Genomic DNA, 21,174 nt, shown 5'->3' with positions numbered 1-21,174 from the left:
TTGTAAATACATTGGCTAACATTAACTATTGAAACTTTATTGTAAAGTGTGACCAAGTATTCAAAGTAATACTGAAATACTTAAAAATGTAGGATCAGACACATTTGATGATGTCAGCATATTTGTGTTATTTTTAGGCGGAGGAGTTTGATAGTGTGGTCCACTCCTTTCTGGATCAGCTGTCGGAAGTGGAGCGGGTGCTGAAGTACGGAGTGCTGCCGGAGGAAGAAGAGGCTCTTCTGGCGTTTCGCACATGTCATCAGGTATGCTGACAATTAAAGGGATAGTTTGCTCTAAAATGAACATTTCCTGGTCATTTATTCACCGTCAGGTCATTTAAGTGACTTTTTGTCTTCAGTTGAACTCAAAAGAAGGTTTATAGCTCTGTGATCCTTGATGATTTTCATGATGATGTTTGTGAACCGCAGGAGTCGTTGAGTTCACTGAACGCCCAGCAGGAGGAGCTGGAGAACATCCGCAGTCTTGGTGAGGAGATCCTGCGCTGCTGCCACCCGGATTCCATCATCACCATCAAATCATGGATTAGCATCACCAACACTCGCTATGAGGAGGTCAGTTGAGTTAACAGGAGGATTACTGGGTTAGTAAGTCGGCAGCAGTTTAATGCTGCGTTCACACCAGACGTAGCTTGTGCTAATAAATCACGCTATTTGATAATTAGATCATACCTGCCAACATTTGTTTTCTAAAATCTGGGAGACCTGGGTGCGGGGAGGGGGAGGTTGCGGTTGAGGTGGAATTCCAGGAGTTTTCACAGAATTATTCAAGTGAGTGTTGGCAGGTATGAATTAGATGCGTGAACATTTTGAGTTTACTCCATTCATTCACGCATCAAATTCGCTTCATTCGCACGTCAAATTAATTTCACAATAGATGCGGATTCGTATCATGGGCAGGGCTTCTGTCTGCCCTGTGACTCTAGCTTCATTGCTCAATGGCTAACATGGATTTTATTGAGAGAGTAGCTGTATTTATGTGCTTTAGGAATGCTGAAAAACAGCGTAGTTTCATTCGGCGCTGTGTCTGAGACTACTAGATCCATCAGAGGTGCACCCATCTCTGTAAGTTTATCAACTCCTCCAGAAACTATACCTGGATGATGGAGGCCTTCAGCTGTGCTTCAGACTGAGCCCAGCCCAGTTTGATGAGCTGTTGTCTGGTGTCGGCAGGAGGACTTTCCCATGGAGATACCAACAACAAGCACTACATCATAATTATGCCCATCCTAGAGCAAGCTCCTGATTGGTTAACGCAGTGCGAATGTCTGCTAAAGTTCAGATTTTTCAACTCAAGCGATTGGTATGACACACGTCATTCGCGCCGCCCAATTGGTGCGAATAGCACCGCAGGATGTTTTTGCATCTATTTGCATCTTAGCATTGAGTTAACATGTAATTTACTCATGCTTGACGATCCGCGTCTGGTGTGAATGCACAATAAAGCGAGTCCTACACCGGATGCGCCACACAGCACGCACATGGCAGTTGGAAGTATTGCACACCAGATGCGCACATTTGCATGTTATTTTAAACAAAACTATTCAGATGGCTCTCTGTGGCGCTGCAGAAATATGAACAGTCTCCTGAGTCGTAGCTGGGCACCTCGGACAGTTGCGACTTGATATAAATCTATGTTTAGAATTCTAAAAATTACGTCTGCTTGTGAAAACACTATAGGTTGGGTTTTGGCAAATTGTAGGCTGAGGTGCGTATTTTTGATAGACCTGAACTGCTTAAATGTGTTTTATGTATATTTTCAGGTGCAGACATGGGCAAGGCAGCAGGCCGAGAGGATCCAGATCTCACTGACAGCTCTACAGGGCGAGAGGGAGCAGATTCAGAGGATTCTGGACTGGATCTGCACCGCTGAAGACTCTCTCAGTCTGAAAGAGCAGGAGCCGCTGCCTGAAGATCTGGAGCTCACAGCAGAGCTCATCATGCAACACACGGTATTCATACACAACTATAATATTAATAATAATACAGTTATTCTAAACGAACAAACAAACTGTCCTCTTTTATTCAGTTGTTTTGTATTTAACATGTATGACTTTGAAGAAGTCAAGGTTTTGAACAACATGAGGATGGGTTTTTTAGGTGAACTACGCTTTTGCTAGTGTACTTGTATACACTTAAAACACAAATGCACTTTATTGAACATGTACACAATGACATCACCTATATAGTATATAACTGCAGGTTAACTATGCTCACATATAATCACTTTAGCTGTTAAAAACTATTAGTTACTATTTAATTAAATTAATGAGCAACTAATAAAGTTATGGTCACTAAGAACTTTTTTGATTGTGATACAATAATGTGCAACTTTTGTAAAGCTGCTTTGAAACAACAACCATTGTGAAAAGCGCTATACAAATAAACCTCAATTGAATTCTGAGAAAAGCAGAAATAAACATGCATTTAAAATAAAATATATATATTTCTGCTTTTCTGAAAGGCTTCTTATCATTTTATTTTTACTACATAACATTTTTACTACACACAAATGTAGTTGATTTTTTTTGAGCATATTTTAGTTTTAGTTTAGTATAAAATGAGGCAAAATCAACGAAAATTTACATAAAAATGTGCACTTAATATATTTCACTTTCTTTTAGTTAACACAGTCATAGTGTCCAAGATTAGAGTTATGATTTCCTGGTACCCTAAGGCAGTGTTTCCCAACCCTGTTCCTGAAGGCACACCAACAGTACACATTTTCAACCTCTCCCTAATCAAACACACCTGAATTAACTCATCATAACATCAGAAGAGACTCCAACACCTGAAGTTAATGGGTCAGAAAAGGGAGACATCCAAAATATGTACTGTTGGTGTGCCTCCAGGAACAGGGTTGGGAAACACTGCCCTAAGGAACAGGAAATAAATATATTTTTGTCAAAGATTATGATGTGATCATTCGTACATTGTATTTCGTTATCCTGTTTGACTCATGTTTTGAAAAATATCAGTGAAGGAACATCTATGTTTCAAAATCAAAATAAAAAAAAAAATTAAAAGTAACTTTAACTATGCTTCTTAACAACAAAAAAGATTCAAATGTTACATTTTATTGTTTTGTTAATTGTTTTATCATGTTTCCAAAGAAGCATTTAGAATTGTATTTTGCTTAATGTACTAAAATTACTGAAACTAGAACTAAAAATGAATGACAAACAACGTAAAAGCCTTGGAGTAACGATTGATGACCAACTGAACTTCTCTGAGCACATTTCTAGAACTGCTCGATCTTGCAGATTCGCACTCTACAACATCAGAAAGGTCCGACCCTTCCTATCTGAACATACAGCTCAACTCATTGTTCAAGCTCTTGTTCTCTCCAAACTGGACTATTGCAACTCTCTGCTAGCCGGGCTACCAGCTAGTTCTATCAAACCTCTTCAGCTGCTTCAGAACGCTGCAGCACGAGTGGTCTTTGATGAACCCAAAAGAGCACATGTCACTCCGCTACTCACCCGTTTGCACTGGCTGCCAGTTGCTGCTCGCATCAAATTCAAAGCTCTGATGTTTGCTTACAAAGTGACCTCTAGCTTGGCTCCTTCATATCTGCTCTCACTTCTGCAGATTTATGTGCCCTCCAGAAACTTGCGTTCTGGGAATGAACGTCGCCTCGTTGTTCCATCCCAAAGAGGGAAGAAATCACTTTCCCGAACTCTCACATTCAATCTACCCAGTTGGTGGAATGAACTCCCTAACTACATCAGAACAGCAGAGTCACTTGCTGTCTTCAAGAAACGACTAAAAACTCAACTATTTAGTCTCCACTTTCCTTCCTAATCTGCAACTGCCTCTCTGGCTATACCAATAACTGTGCCCTCTCTCTCTTTCTCTCAAAAAAAAAAAAACTACATTACTAATGCTTTGCTTCTTAGACTTTACACACCTGAAACTTGTCTATAGCACTTGTTCACTGCTGCTCTTATAGTTGTGTAAATTGCTTCCTTGTCCTCATTTGTAAGTCGCTTTGGATAAAAGCGTCTGCTAAATGACTAAATGTAAATGTAAATGTAAATGTACATATATATGTTTATATATATATATATATATATATATATATATATATATATATATATATATATATATATATATATATATATATATATATATATATATATATATATATATATATATATATATATATATATATATATATATATATATATAGGATGACAACTGCCACCTTCTCCTGGACGTGTACAAGAGGGACGTGTGTCTGAAATGTACAGAAAACACACCCTAAGTAATGTATTTCAGATTTGCAAATATGTAGACAGCGCCCTCTAGTGGACTTTTCATCTGAAACGTGCATCAGATCATACCATACCATATTAAAAAACTACGTAAATATAAAAAAGTGGGCAGTAGGTAGTGATGTCGCCTCACAGCAAGAAGGTCGCTGGTTCGAGCCTCAGCTGGGTCAGTTGGCATTTCTGTGTGGAGTTTGCATGTTTTCCCTGCGTTCGCGTGGGTTTCCTCCAGATGCTCCGGTTTCCCCCACAGGTACAGGTCCGTAGTGTGAGTGAGTGTATGGATGTTTCCCAGCGATGGGTTGTGGCTGGAAGGGCATCCGCTGCGGAAAACGTGCTGGATAAGTTGACTTATCCAGGTTCATTCTGCTGTGGCGACCCCGGATTAATAAAGGGACTAAGCCGAAAAGAAAATGAATGAATGTAAAAAAGTAATATGACAACAACGACCACCGCCTTCTAGATGTGTACAAGCACCTGTGTCTGAAATGTACAACAAAACGCACCCTAAGTAACGTATTTCAGATTCACAAAAGTGGAAACGGCACCCTCTTGTGGATTTTTCATCTGAAACGTGTAACGAAACGTACCTGGAAACTAGAACTGAAAATGAATGAAAAAAAAATACGTAAATGTGTTAAAAATAAATTAAATATGTCAACAACTGCCGCCTTCTCCTGAACGTGTACAAGAAGAACGTGTCTGAAATGTACAACAAAACATACCCTAAGTAACGCATTTCTGACTCGCAAAACTGTAAACAGTGACCTCTATTGGATTTGACATCTGAAACGTGCAACAAAACCTACCTAGAAACTAAAACTAACAATGAATAAATAACTACATAAATGTATTAAACAAACTAAATATGTTGACAACCCCCGCCGTCTTCTAGACGTGTACAAGAAGGAAGATTGTCTGAAATGTACAACAAAAAGATTTGAAAAAATGGAAACAGCGCCCTCTAGTGGATTATTCATCCGAAACGTGCAACGAAATGTACCTAGAAACTAGAACTAACTATAAATAAAAACTACATAAATGTATTTAAAAATAAATGATGACAACCGCCGCCGCCTTCTAGACCTGCACAAGAAGAAATTGGGTCTAAAATGTACAACAAAACGTACACTAAGTAATGTATTTCAGATTTGCACAGCGCCTTCTAGTGGATGTTTCATCTGAAATCTGCTTGTTTCAAAGCAGCTTTCATTGCAGTACAATCAATTCGGAAAAGTTAAGGTTTGAGTTTCCATAACTTTATTAGTTACTTATAACTTCAACTAATCAACTAGTAACTAATAGCTTTTTAAACGAAACATAATGTTGACGCCATGCAATCATTTAAGAAGGGTTGTGGTCAGGAAATGCTTCTGTTGGTTTTTTTTGCAGGATTTTATGGATGAGATGAAAGCCAAGCTACCAGAGGTTGAGAATGCCACAAAATCCTGTAAACACAAGCTGGTCCCCAAACAGCAGGTTTCGCCCAGCCGCAGACCAGCAACGAGTGAGTCCAGAATCACTGAGATCTGCTGATGTGTTGAGTCTGCGCTTGAATTTAACTCTGGATTCTATTGCATGTAAAGAGAGAAGAGGAGCAGCGAAGCCTCCACCATCTGTCCCCGTTCCTCTGGAGAAACTGGACCCTCAGACCCCCATCATGTGTCGCCTGGTGAAAGACTGGAGGAAACTCTGGCTTCAAGCTCACGGCAGACAAAGCAGGCTGGAGGAGCATCTGCAGCGGCTCAGAGAAGTGAGAATCACAACCAGAGCCAATACTAGTCATTAAAAAACAAAGGGCTAGGCATGAGAGGATAACCAGTTTTACGGTTTGGAAAAGTCAAGGTTTTAAAACCGCTTACATTTTCCGTTTACCGTTTCTATAGTATATGTAAATTATTACATGTTTTTTACAACTATTTTATTTAGTATTTTAGGGGATTAGTATCTCCAGAAAAAAACGGAAAAAGGTTTCCCAGTACTGGGTTGCAGCTGGAAGAGCATCCGCTGTGTAAAACATATGCTGGATAAGTTGGCGGTTCATTCCGCTGTGGCGACCTTTGATAAATTAGAGACTAAGCTGAAGGAAACTAATTAAACATTGTGTTCAATGGGGAAAAAACAACCCAGGCATTTAAAAAGAACATATTTTAGAGCCGAATCACAATACCGTAATACCGTGAAACAGTGATAATTTTATCGGTTATCGGTTTATCGGTTATATAATTTTAGGTTATCCTACCCTCAGAATCTTAAACCAGCTAGTCAGTGCTTTAATAAGAAAAACCCCAAAAGATCCTAAACACCTTAAAGCAGGGGTCTCAAACTGACGGTGTTGACGATCTGTGCTACCTTATCAGAATGTGCTACCGGTAGCTCAATCTATCATTTTTCATCTAAAAAAACAGGGTTAGCACATCTTGTCAGCTTCAAATGTCTATCAGAATGAACTACCTCCTTAAAGAAGGATGTAAAAACAGAAGTAGCACATCTTGTCAGCTTCAAATATCTATCAAAATTAACTAATACTCTATTGAAAAATGTAGGAAAAGGCGTAGCAGCTTCAAATGTCTATCAGAGGGAACTACTGCCTTATTATTTTATTTTTTCATTAGTTTTATATTTAATTTGTTTATTAGAGTGGTAGTTTATTCTGATTTGAAGCTGACAAAATGCGCTACCCCTGTTTTATATATATATATATTTTTTTTTTTTATTCACAATGTGAAGTTTAGTTATAAACTAATTTTGAGAGGATCACGTGCTTATGATTGCTAGCGGCTAGATCCACATTATACAATTCTCAATGCACCAATCAGTAGACTCCTAAGCTATTACAAATACCCTGGGTTACTTACCACCGCTATCTTCGTTTTGAAGAATCCCCCCATCCACCCCTACTCCTCCTTCTTCCTAGATGGGTGACACGGTGGCCCAGTGCTTAGCACTGTTGCCTCAGAGCAAGAATGTCTCTGGTTCTAGGCTTTACCAAACCAGCAGACATTTCTGTGCGGAGTTTGCATTTTCTCCCCATGCTCACGTGGGTTTCCCCCGGGTTCCCCGGTTTCCTCCCACCGTCCAAAAAACATGCAACATAAGTTAATTGACTAATCCAAACCAGCACTCTAGACATGCTCCTAGTAAATCGTTGCAGCAATCACTGGCTGTTCACTGGTTATTACAGCGGGGGAGTTCTCGAGATCTACCTGAGCTCAAACTTCCCTCTCGCCTTGCAACGGGAGGGAGCCCCGGGCTCGAGGATCTTATGAGCTCAGGGCTCTCTCCCGGGACAGCATGCCAAACAAGCTTATAATTAATCATCAGCTAAGTGTGAACTCTTGAAATAGTATTTTGGATGAAACCTATCTGCATTCAAGCGGTGATAAAACATGCACGTATCATTCATTTTTGGGTAAATTAACCCATTAAGTTACAATGGACGTGCTGCTCTTATATTCCAAAAAAAGCTGGATTCCAAAAAGGAGAATCAGCTCTGAACGTCACTGAACTCTACATTTCTATCTGTATCAGGTGTGTAGGCTTGACTAACCATCTGTAGGATACTCTCTCCTCTCTGTATGCTTAAATAAATAAATACAATAAAAAATCCCAAGTTCTTTTTAAGAGAGAAAATATTTTACTACCCATTTCTAACCATAATAGTTTTAATAACTCATTTCTAATAACTGATTTCTTTTATCTTTGCCATAATGACAGTAAATAATATTGTAATAATTTTTTTTAAGATACTAGTATTCAGCTTAAAGTGACATTTAAAGGCTTAACTCGGGTTAATTAGGCAGGTTAGGGTAATTAGGCAGGTCATTGTATAATGATGGCTTGTTCTGTAGACTATTGAAAAAAATTGCTTAAGGTGGCTAATAATTTGGACCTGGAAATGGCAAAAAAAAAATGAACTGCTTTTATTCTAGCCGAAATAAAACAAATAAGACTTTCTCCAGAAAATACTGCTACTCTCTGATGATTTGAAGTGCTTCTTTTATCCTCACTTGTAAGTCACTTTGGATAAAAGCATCTGCTAAATGAGGAAATGTAAATTCTGGTCTGAGACGCTTCTCTTTGGCACCTGCAGATGGAGGAGTTTGCTAATTTCGACTTCAACATCTGGAGGAAAAGATACATGCAGTGGATCAGTCACCTTAAATCCCGAATTCTGGATGTTTTCCGGAGCATCGACCGAGATCAGGATGGCAGGATCACTCATAAGGAGTTCATCGACAGTGTTCTGGCCTCCAGTGAGCTGTTTGAACTATTCCCATATAGAAATCTGATATATGGCAATATACGAAAATTTGTTCATATTTGGAGGGCGACACGGTGGCTCAGTGGTTAGCACTTTCGCCTCACAGCATGAAGATTGCTGGTTGGCCAGTTGGCATTGCCAGTTGGCATTTCTGTGTGGAGCTTACACGTTCTCCCCGTGTTGGCGTGGGTTTCCTCTGAATGCTCCGGTTTCCCCCACAGTCCAAAGATATGCGCTATAGGTGAATTGGGTAAGATAAATTCCGGTAGTGTATGAGTGTGTATGGATGTTTCCCAGTACTGGGTTGCAGCTGGAAGGGAATCCGCTGTGTAAAACATGTTCTGGATAAGTTGGCGGTTCATTCCGCTGTGGCGACCCCTGATGAATAAAGGAACTAAGCCGGAGGAAAATTTATGAATATATATATATATACCTATATATATAGTACTCAACATAAATGAGTACACCCCATTTTGAAAATTAATATCTTTATCCATTTCTCAGGGAATACAGGTCATATATTTTGGTGCATTTGAACAAAACAACTTATTAAATGGATATATTTATTAAAATAATACTTTAGTCACCGAACATTTTAGAAATAGAAAGATAATACATTTAAATTCATGGTAAATATTGGGGGGAAAATACAAACTACAAAATTTCAACACAATTTTATACATTTTTTTGTTTCTCTTGAATTTTGCTCTTATTTTATTTTATATTATATTTTTCTCTAATATATACATTTGGGTGTACTAATTTTGGACCATTATCATATAATTGAACATATATTTACATATATGTTGCATAATATGGCATATTTTATATATGTAAATTCCAAAATTGACTTGTATGTCATATACAGTGGTGAGCATAAATAAGTACACCCCTCACAAATCTCTCTTGAATTAATATTTTCTATAGGATGCTTAGGATACAATAATATATTTGTGCATATACATTAGATTAGTCAGCACTGAAGCCAAATCTGGAGCTAATCTCAGAAAATAAAACTTAACATCACAGTCCAAAAATTAGTACACCCTTATAAAAAGTAATTAAATAAAAATTTAATAAACAGGTAAAATCTAGAGAAACATACAAAATATAAAATTTAGTTGAAATTGTCCATTATCTTTTTATTCTGGGTCGCTGGTTCTAGTCCCGGCTGGGTCAGTTGGCATTTCTGTGTGGAGTTTGCTTGTTCTCCCCATGTTGGCGTGGGTTTCCTCTGGGTGCTCCGGTTTCCCCCACAGTCCAAAGGCATGCACTATAGGCTACTGGGTTGTGGAAGGGCATATGCTGCATAAAAAATATGCCAGAATAGATGGCGGTTCATTCCGCTGTGGCGACCCCTGTTAAAAAAGGGACTAAGCCGAAGGAAAATGAATGAATGAATGTATCTTTCTATTCCTAAAGATGCTATGTGACCAAACTTTTATTTATATGGATATAACCATGGATGTTCTGTTCAAATGCACCAAACATTATTGTCTATATCCACTGAGAAATGGATTCAAATATTAAATGTCAAAAGGGGATGTACTCATTTCTGCTTAGCCCTGCATGTAATTTGCACATATTAGATTTCTATATGATATGCATTGAGTTGTTTGTTATGTGTTAATGTTGGTAATATGAACCTTTTGCTTGTGGACAGAATTTCCTACTAATGCGCTGGAAATGGCTGCGGTTGCCAACATATTTGATGGTAACGGAGACGGATTCATTGACTATTATGAGTTTGTGAGTGCGCTTCACCCCAGCAGAGACCCTTACAGGAGGACAGTAGATATAGACCAGATCAACGAGGAGGTGCGTGCGCTTCTGCTTTCAGAAACACTCTCAAAATATGTCTTATGTGTTCAATTATGAATATGTAAAAAAAAAACATCAATTAAAGGGGGCATATTATGCAAAATTTACTTTAATAAGGGGTTTAAACACAGTTGTGTGCCAACAGACTGTGAACATAACCAGTTTCTATTGGTAAAAAAATTCTACAGAGATAATGTTAGTCCTGAATCTGCCACTATGCTGACACGCAGGCATTTGTAGCTCCGCCCTCTTTTGAAAAGAGCACAATCTCATTTGAATTTAAAGCAACAGTCACCAAAATGGCACAATTACAATCAAAGCCTACTAAAAGGTGCAGTTTCAAAGAGTTATAACACATTATTTGTGTGGTATTTTGAGCTGAAACTTTACAAACACACTCTAGGGACATTGGATACTTATTTTACATCATGTAAAAAGGGGCATAATAGGTCCCCTTTAAGATGCATTTACAGAAAGTGAAGAAGGATGCAATATTTTATGTTCTCTGACAAAAACAAAATCAATATTAAGTGAGTTTATGCTTAAAACTAACTAAAAATATGAATCCATTTTATTTAATTTTATTTTTCTGAGCCCATTGATAGTTTTTTTCATCATTTTAAGTCAGGATAATTCTATTTAGCTATATATAATAACCAATACAACCTTTTGGAATGAAACAACTGAAATAAAATAAAGTATATAATAGTCAATGTTCCAAGTGGATCAAAACGTTTCATCAAAGTTGTCCTAAAACTATTAAATGACACCAATTTTGAAAACCCTTATGTGATCCACTTCAAATGTTGGCTACTGTTTATAAATATATAAGCAGATTTAGGCCTATTTTGTCTCAAACTAGTTACCAAGGAAATATTGTGCATTTTTAAATAGTTGATCTTTTTGTATTAAAACAACTCAAACTTTTTTTAAATTATAAAAACACAAAAAAAAAGCCATACCAAAATTAAAAACATGCAAAATAAATCTGAAAGCTGTAATAGTAGCTAATACTAAAATAATGATAATAAAAGAACACTCTTTTAAAGATACGGTCATTTAATTGTGATGCATTTCAAATTTAAAAACACGACTGTATATCATAAATCTTGATTTCTTTGGGCTCAGAAAAATCTGTTTAAATAAAAAGATTTTTAAAAGAAATCAGGATTTAAGATTGAAAAGTTTGTTTAAAAAAAAACTGTCAATGCACTCAGAGAATTTTAATTCAATAAAAATTACATATATTTTTGTCATTATTTTTGTCATATATTTTACTTAGTTCATGAACTCACTTAATATTGAAAAAAACTATATAATATATTTATATATATGAAAAAATATATAGAGAGAGATTTTTCATATACATCATAGGTCTCAAACTGAATTCCTGGAGCGCCGCAGCTCTGCACAGATTTGCTCCAACCCTGATCAAACACAGCTGATCCAACTAATGAAAGGTGTTCATGGCTCGATTATTTGAATCAGCTGTGTTTGATAGGGTTGGAGCAAAACTGTGCAGAGCTGCGGCACTGAAGGAATTGAATTTGAGACCTATGGTGGACTGCAGTGGTGCTCAACCCTGTTCCTGGAGATCGACCTGATCAAACTCACCTGAACCAATTAATTAGGACCTGAACAGCACTTGATAATTACAGGCAGGTGTGTTTGATATGGGTTGCAACTGAAATCTGCAGGAAGGTCGATTTACAGGAGCAGGGTTGGTCACCCCTGGTGTACTGTAATACATCAAATATACAGTGTATATATATATATATATATATACATATACACTACCGGTCAAAAGTTTGGGGTGAGTTTTTTTTTTTCATGTTTTTTTTTAAGAAAATTATTCTGTTCAAATGGCGGCAATTATTAAATGTAAAAAAATTGGTAAACTATTAAATATTTATTACAATTTTAAATAACTGCTTTCTTATTGTATGTGGTTTCAAATGAAATTATTACTCTAGTCATTACTGCTTTTATATTATCATTATTAATAATAATAATAATAATAATAATAACAATAATATAACAATAATAATAATAATAATAACAATAATATAACAATAATAATAATAACAATAATATTAATTGTATTAATAAGGATCATGTGACTCTGAAGACTGGAGTAATGAAGCTGAAAATGTATTATTAAAATCACTGGAATAAATTATTAAATTTAATTATAAACCACTTTTGAACAGTTATTTTATAGGGTGATAACACGTCATAATTTCACAATATGTACTGTATTGATGAAGTATGTAACGAGGGGAGGCCGAGTCTTCTGTAACATGGGGAGTGACTCTGACAACAGAGGTGAGGATCCACATGGAGGTTTATTGGGTAGTCAGGCAAGCACTGGTCAATACAGGAGCAAACAGATGTATAAGGGCAATCCAGAGTCATAGTCAAAAGGCAGGCAGATGGTCAGAAGGCAGGCAGTAAACAGGATGAAACAAATAAACAAGGCAAATGATTAAAATACGGCAAAGGCAGACAAAGAAAACGCGTTGTAATGTCACTGTAGCAGATAACAAGACTCAGCAATGAGTGTCTCAAAGTGATCTGTATATTTGTGTGTGTAATCAGTACTTTGCAGTGTTTGCAATCAGTGTTTGCAATCAGTCAGGATCTGGAACCTGTTGTGTGTGTGGAGCATGACTGGTTCTTGTAGTCCATTCACCAGCAGATTTGTAGTTCATGTGAATGTGAGTGTTTACCAGCGACCTCTGGTGGTTAGATCGCTGGTGATCATGACAAAGTAAATGCAGCCTTGGTGAGCAGGAGAAGCTTATTTTAAAACATGTAAAAATCCTACTGACCCCAAACTTTTGACCGGTAGTGTGTATATATAATATTTTTTTATTTGCATTTGCTTTTCATTGATTAATTCTGTTAAATCATTAACTACAAGCTGATTCCGCAGGTGAGTCGTCAGGTCTCTCAATGCAACTGTCCAAAGAGATTTCAAGTTGAGCAAATAAGTGCAAACCGCTACAGGGTGAGTACAGGTATATTATAGACACAAATAATGCTGTTTATACCTGTTATAAACACAGTCTTTCTGTGTTTGTCTTCAGTTTGGAGACTCTCAGCAGCTGCGGATGGTCCGGATTCTCAGAAGCACTCTGATGGTTCGGGTCGGTGGAGGATGGACGGCATTAGATGAGTTTCTGGTGAAGAACGACCCCTGTAGAGGTGAATAACACACACCCATTCAAAAACTGCAGCATCTCTAAAACATTTAGATTTTATGGTTTTACAGGAAGAACATGTATTAATAAATTTGAAAGAACCTGGCCTTTTAGCTGGGTAGTACAAAAATATACAGTACTGTGCAAAAACCCAGGGCCCCCATTTACATTTGTTGGTTTAGTGAGGGTATAATGACATTATATATTACTTCTCATTCTCTTTATTAAAATACAATCAGAAATGACAGGTTCTAGTTGGTTTTTTTAGTCTGATTGTTAATATGAAAGATAGAGTTAAAGAAAGATGTCTTGGTTTGATCTGCATTTCTGACCAGTCCTCTTTTTTTTCACACCCAGTAAAGGGGCGCACAAACCTGAAGATCAAGGAGAAGTATCTGTCTCGAGACGCCTTCGAGACGTCGGGTCGCAGAGGCAGCGCTAAAGGACTGACAGTCAGCAGATCAAACTCCAGCCTGAGTTTATACAGCAGTGCTTCAGCTCCCAGCAGCCCTCTGACACGCAAGGTACTGGAGAACACTAACACAACCACAAATAACCATAAGCAACGACACACATAACCACAAATAACCATAAACAACCACAAACCACCATGAAAAAGCACAACTACAAACAACCATAACCAATTATAAACACAACCAAAAACAACCATAAACAATTACAAACACAACCACAAACCACCACAAACACAACCAAAAACAACCATAAACAATTACAAACACAACCACAAACAACCATAAACACAACCACAAACAATTACAAACACAACCACAAACAACCATAAACAAAACCAAAAACAATTACAAACACAACCACAAACAACCATAAACAAAACCACAAACAATTACAAACACAACCACAAACAACCATAAACAAAACCACAAACAATTACAAACACAACCACAAACTACCATAAACAAAACCACAAACAATTACAAACAAAACCACAAACTAGAGAACTGCGCAGGACTGAATTTTTAGTCCCGCTCCTGCCAGGTTTTTTTCCGCACCCGACCGCTCCCGTTGTATATTCAGCCTTTGTTCACCCGCTGCTTGACCCGCCCCATTTTCTACCTGACCTGACCTGACCGTTCCCACTAAATTTAGATCTGGTTTCCAAAATCTCACATTAAAATTGGCTACTACCAAAAGAGAGAGATAACAGATAAAACTGTAGGTTGTACAAGGATTGTAGGCTAAATGTCAATTTGTGGCTGGTGAGGCACTGGCACTTTCAGAGTCAGTTAACAAACATGTACACTCAATATATTTGCCAACTACCGATTTCATATATCATATCAGCATTATTTCTGTACATATTGGGCCAAGGAAGAATGTAAAATGTATAGCGAATAAATATGCCTCCCAAAAAACACCCAGCATTAGGGCTGATGCAGGTACTCTCTCTCATTCACACACACACAAACACAGTGGCCATGACGGATGCACACTCTTTCTCTCGCTCGCTCTCCCAGGAATAGTATTGTTAGACCGCCCGCTCCCATTCAAATTACACCAGAGTTACCCACTACTACCATGTTTTATTCGGAAATATATTTAATTTAACGCAGACCTCTACCACAAACAACCACATGAACCATAAACAATTATAAACAAAACCACTAACCACCATAAACAAACACAACCGCAATCACAAACCATAAACAATTACAAACACAACCATAAACTACCATAAACACAACCATGAACAATTACAAACACAACCACAAACCACCACAAACAAAACCACAAACAACCATAAACAATTACAAACACAACCACAAACCACCATAAACAAACACAACCACAAACCCAAACAACCACATTAACCATAAACAATTACAAACACAACCAACTACCATAAACACAACCATAAACAATTACAAACACAACCAAACCCCCACAAACAATCGCAACCACAAACAATTACAAACACAACCACAAACCACCGTAAACAAACACAACCGCAATCACAAACCATAACCAATTACGAACACAACAACAAACTACCATGAACACAATCCTAAACAATTAGAAACACAACCACAAACCACCATAAACAAAACCACAAACAATCACAAACAATTACAAACATGACCACAAACTACCATAAACAAACACAACCACATTAACCATAAACAATTATATACGCAACCAAACCACCATAAACACAACCACAAACCATCACAAACAATCACAACCACAAACAATTACAAACTCAACCACAAACCACCATAAACAAAACCACAAACCATCACACACAATCACAACCACAAACAATTACAAACACAACCACAAACCACCATAAACAAACAAAACCGCAATCACAAACCATAACCAATTACAAACACAACCACAAACCACCATTTACAAACAAAACCGCAATCACAAACCATAACCAATTACAAACACAACCACAAACCACCATAAACAAACAAAACTGCAATCACAAACCATAACCAATTACAAACACAACCACAAACCACCATAAACACAACCCTAAACAATTAGAAACAACCACAAACCACCATAAACAAAACCACAAACCATCACAAACAATCACAACCACAAACAATTACAAACTCAACCACAATCCACCATAAACAAAACCACAAACCATCACAAATAATCACAACCACAAACAATTACAAACACAACCACAAACCACCATAAACAAAACCACAAACAATCACAAACATGACCACAAAGTACTATAAACAAACACAATCACAACCCTAAACAACATTAACCTTAAACAATTACAAACACAACCAAACCACTATACACAAAACCACAAACAACCACATTAACCACAAAGCACCATAACCACAACCACAAACAACCATAACCACAACCACAAACAACCATAACCACAACCACAAACAACCATAACCACAACCACAAACAGGGCGAGTTTATGTTTAAAAAGGCAACACAGTGGCGCAGTCGGTAGCGCAGTTGCCTCACAGCAAGAAGGTTGCTGGTTTGAGCTTCAGCTGGGTCAGTTGTTATTTCTGTATGGAGTTTGCATGTTCTCCCTGTGTTCGTGTGGGTTTCCTCCGGGTGCTCCGGTTTCCCCCACAAGTCCAAAGACATTCGGTACAGGTGAATTGGGTAAGCTAAATTGTCCGTAGTATATGTGTGTGAATGGGTGTATGGGTGTTTCCCAGTGATGGGTTGCAGCTGGAAGGGCATCCGCTGCGTAAAACATGCTGGATAAGTTAGCGGTACATTCTGCTGTGGCGACCCCAGATTATTAAAGGAACTAAGCTGAAAAAGAAAATGAATTAATGAACAAATACAAACACAATCTTAATTAACCGTAAACAACCACAATTAACCCCAAACCGCAATAACCAAACAGAAGCACACACAACAGCAAAATGTTTTTGGTCGTGCTTATGGCTGTTTTCATTTTGTGGTGTTTTCAGGTTTTTCGGTTGTTTTCAGGGGATGGGGTGGGGGGTATTTATTAATACACAACACATCGGACTCTCAGTTTCTGTGCGTGACATTTTTACAGATTTGTAAGTAGTGCAAAGAGCTGAACTTTGTGCTTTGTGCTGCTGTAGGCGTTGCTGCGCAGGAGTTTCTCTGGCGAGAGGTGTGTTCGGCCCAGGAGCTCCATTGCTGCTTTAGGAAGTGACCATTTCTGTGCTGACATCGACTCGCCTTCACCTACAGGTCAGTCAGTCTGCTTTAAACTGATCATAAACCTGATGCTATGTTTAATCACAAAAGACTGAAACCTTGCTTGTATTTAAAATAGATGGTTTACCCAAAAATGAATGTTTACTGACTATTTAAACATTGACAGAGACATTTTTGAGTATTTGTACAGTAATAAACACAAAAAACTTAGAAAGGGTTGCGCTATTTTGGTAAAAACATAATTTTTTTCATAGCAAAGTTGACATTTGCATGGAATTGCTCATAATCAGTCATTTATTTATTTATTTATTTGTTTATTTGTTTATTTATGTCCTTCAGAAGAAGCAGAAAGACCACCAACATGACCACATCTCATCCCGAACCATGAGCTCAATCATACAGACAGATGTTCATTACTGTACCGACGCACAGGATGGACCGAAAAAGACCCGCCGCAGGCCTCAGATCAGTGGCCACACCAGGACGAGTCTGAGTTTACCGTCATAACGCTCATTTTCTTACCTCCACAGATGTTGTTTGTACAGAACCGACTGGATTTGAGTCCTGCTTTGAGTGTAAATTTGAGAGCGCTGGATGTCCTGCATGGGTTTGAGCCGCACGATTCCTGTAGATTACAACAGCAATAGATTATTTAGTGCTTTACTCAATATATATATGCATATTATTCGCTGTAGATGCACACTTTTTTCAAAACACTGCCTTCTTATGAGTTTCACCCCAGCGGTAGTGATGCGAGATACTGTACAAGCCAAAAACAATGTTGATTTGTGGTTTAGGCTTTATGATAATTCTGTTTTTATTGTTCTGCGTAACTGTGGTTATTATATCCTCAGGTTCGAAGTGCTAGAATACTGTATATCAGGGTATTAAATGGACGGTTCGCCTAAATGAAAGTTCACTCATTTTATAGTTTCTTTGTCATTGACTTTCATAGTATTTGTTTTTATTAGGCTGTAAAATATATCACAAATAGTTCACAAAATGTGTATTTTGTCATTCATTTATGAATGCTTTTGAATTGCATTATGGGACGTTGATTTTCCCTCTAATAACCTTTGATGTTCAAAGTTAGAAAAACAGATTTTTATTAACATTTTTAATAGTTTGATGTGATGTATCGTCTTCACGGTTCAAAAACCTGGAAATAAACTGTTAATACAATTATTTCTTATGCAATATATTGTTTCAAACTACTTAAATGTTAATTCAAGAGTTCACACTTAGCTCACGATTTATACATAGCTTGTTTGGCGTGCTGTCCCGGGAGAGAGCCCAGGGCTCCCTCCTTTCACAGGGCGAGGGGAGACTGAGCTCAGGTCGATCTGAAACTCCCCCGCTGCTGAGGCCAAGGTAAACTTCCTGAGAGTAAGACATTAGAAAAAGATTTAGGCTTATTTTATCAATAATATAGAGCACATTTGCATGGTGGGAGGAAACCAGGGAACCCGGGGGAAACCCACATGGAGAACATGCAAACTCCGCACAGAAACACCAGATTTCCTAGTGAAGACCCAACGCCATTGGTATTCTTGCTGTGAGGCAAACGTGCTAGTCATTAGGCCACCGTGCCGCCCATTCTTGATAAAGGTGGAAGAAGGGGAGGAGGGGGGTTTCTTCCAGACGAAGATAGTTGTAGAGAGGAAATGAGGATATATATAGTGACTTGGGATCCTTTGATTGGAGGATCATGATTAGCTAATGTGGACCAGCTGGGTCAATCATGAGCACATGCTCCTCTCGAAATTAGTTTAACATTTAAACTTCACTAAGAAGTCACTTTGTTTACCTGCAGAGTGGATTTTTCAACATCTAAAGTCGACAGAGCAGAGATCAACATCCCATAATGCAATTTATAACTGTAAATAACCTGAAAAGATAAACATGGAACCTGTTCATTTAAGGGATATTTTTACAGTGGACTATGGAAGTCAATGGTTGCAGGTCCAACATTCTTCAAAATATCTTCTTTTTTGTGTTCAACAGAAAAAAAGAAATTCATACAAAGGAAGCACTAAGAGTAAATGTTCATATTTAAGTGAACTACCCTTTTAAGTCTGAATTTAAAGACCACATGAAAATATTACGTGTTGATTAAAGATGATGAATGAAGTTATTTCATTGTTTTTAGTCCTGGAGGGCAAAACATCCACAGAGCTGTCACTATATCATCTAGCCTTACAGTATATACACTAATTTAAACACTCATTTTACTTATTTATAATGAGCTGAAACTACGCATTTCTTGAGTTTTTTGGGGGACAAATTATTTTATGTTCAATCCACTTAAATTTGTAAAAACTAGTAAGTTAACTTATTTCCTTCATGTTGTCCCAACACAGATCGCTTGTGTGGAACCCAGCATTTTTTACAGATTATTTAGATCATCTCTTAGAAAAAGAAATACAAGAATAGCAACTGATTATTCCAAAACAATGTGAAAAAATGAGTGTGGCCAAACAAAAAAAAAAAAGATTAAGGATCACAATTAAAATGCAACACTTTAAAGGGGACCTATTATGCAAAAATCACTCTTTTAAGGGGTTTAAACACAGTTGTGTGGCTGCAGTGTGTGAAAATAACTAGCCTCGAATGGTAAAAATTAATTAATTCTATTTTTTATAATCACACTTGATAAAAACAGTCTGCAGAAACACGTTGTAATTCTCCCGCTATACGTGTCATCGGAGGGGGAAAGCCCCGCCCATTAGTGACTATCTCACTAAGGCATAGGTGTTTGTAGCCCCGCCCTATTTTCCAAAGAGAGCTGGGAGCACAATCTCATTTAAATTTAAAGCAACAGTCACCAAAATGGCACGATTTGTATCATAATAAGTTATAAACATTATTTCTGTGGTATTTTATACTGAAATTTCACACACACACTCTAAGGAATTATTTTACCTCTTGTAAAAGGGGAATAATAGGTCCCCTGTAAAGTCATCCATATGAGCTCACAATATTAATGCACTTGTATAAATTTAATGTATAAAATGCAGCATTAATATTGTGGCTTTATGTGCTTGCCTTTACGTAGTGTGTTGTATTAAAGAAGTGTGTGCTGAGCATGGTCATAAGGTGCATTAAGCCACATTAAACCTGTTTATCACGGTTTTTATTTGGGAAAACACTTAACGTGCGAATTAGAGTGTGAATTAAAGCAGTTCTTTTTGCAGAATAAAGTGCGACAGGTTTATCAGCAGCTGTTGTATAAGACAGAAGGGCTTTATTCCGCGAAGACAACCGCCTGGATGTACTTTATCCCGCTTTTTCGTGGCTTCATGCCACAACACACAAACAAATCAACCCAAAGCATTGTTCTAAGCCGTAATATTTCATCAATTCTTTAATTAAACGCAAAAAGCTGACAGAAACAAAAACTGCTGAATGGAGTATACACTAACCTACGTAATATTCAATCACAAGATGGCGCCAAACAGCAGATAAACATATAAGCATAGACATGAACGTATTTACTGATGGTCAAGATTATTCCCGGTGAAGCCTGTGTTATAAATTTCAGCAGTTGTTATCTGGGAATAACATACCTTGGAATGTCTTATTGACCAATCGGAATCAAGTATTCCAGACAAACTTGTAATAATCTGTGATTACTACAGCTCTAGTACAACGAATCATCTTGACCATTAGTGAATTAGAGTCTGTTTTATTTGTTTAATTGGTTTAAATCTGAGAATAACACTGTAACTTCGTGATTAACCAATCAGACGCAAGTATTCCACAGAGCTGTGTTATAAATATGAATAAATCATGTATTCCAGCCCTAAATCCAGAGATTTGTAACACAATCGTTCCAGAATACCTTGAAGTGCACACAAGAAGATGAAAAATAACAATATTATTTTCATGGGGTCTTTAAATACTTGATTTCTTCCATTGTGAGATGG

At 37.5% G+C, this 21,174-nt stretch overlaps 1 protein-coding gene across 1 annotated transcript in view; it reads left to right on the top strand.

Annotated features, from left to right (window-relative positions):
* The window catches only part of macf1b (microtubule actin crosslinking factor 1b), a 79,820-nt gene extending 59,866 nt beyond the window's left edge, over positions 1 to 19,954 (top strand). Inside the window, exons 29-40 of the mRNA XM_056475030.1 lie at positions 138 to 263; positions 429 to 572; positions 1,781 to 1,969; positions 5,684 to 5,798; positions 5,878 to 6,044; positions 8,385 to 8,547; positions 10,219 to 10,373; positions 13,312 to 13,386; positions 13,466 to 13,583; positions 13,937 to 14,103; positions 17,170 to 17,281; positions 17,588 to 19,954. Coding sequence (XP_056331005.1) covers positions 138 to 263; positions 429 to 572; positions 1,781 to 1,969; positions 5,684 to 5,798; positions 5,878 to 6,044; positions 8,385 to 8,547; positions 10,219 to 10,373; positions 13,312 to 13,386; positions 13,466 to 13,583; positions 13,937 to 14,103; positions 17,170 to 17,281; positions 17,588 to 17,613 — 1,557 coding nt within the window. The 3' untranslated portion in view covers positions 17,614 to 19,954. The remainder of the gene's footprint in view (positions 1 to 137; positions 264 to 428; positions 573 to 1,780; positions 1,970 to 5,683; positions 5,799 to 5,877; positions 6,045 to 8,384; positions 8,548 to 10,218; positions 10,374 to 13,311; positions 13,387 to 13,465; positions 13,584 to 13,936; positions 14,104 to 17,169; positions 17,282 to 17,587) is intronic.
* Positions 19,955 to 21,174: the final 1,220 nt, after the last annotated feature.

The sequence above is a fragment of the Danio aesculapii genome, chromosome 16 (assembly GCF_903798145.1).
Source record: "Danio aesculapii chromosome 16, fDanAes4.1, whole genome shotgun sequence".
NCBI lineage: Eukaryota > Metazoa > Chordata > Actinopteri > Cypriniformes > Danionidae > Danio > Danio aesculapii.
Note: the sequence above shows the minus strand (reverse complement) of the source record. Positions and strands in the feature narration are given on the sequence as shown.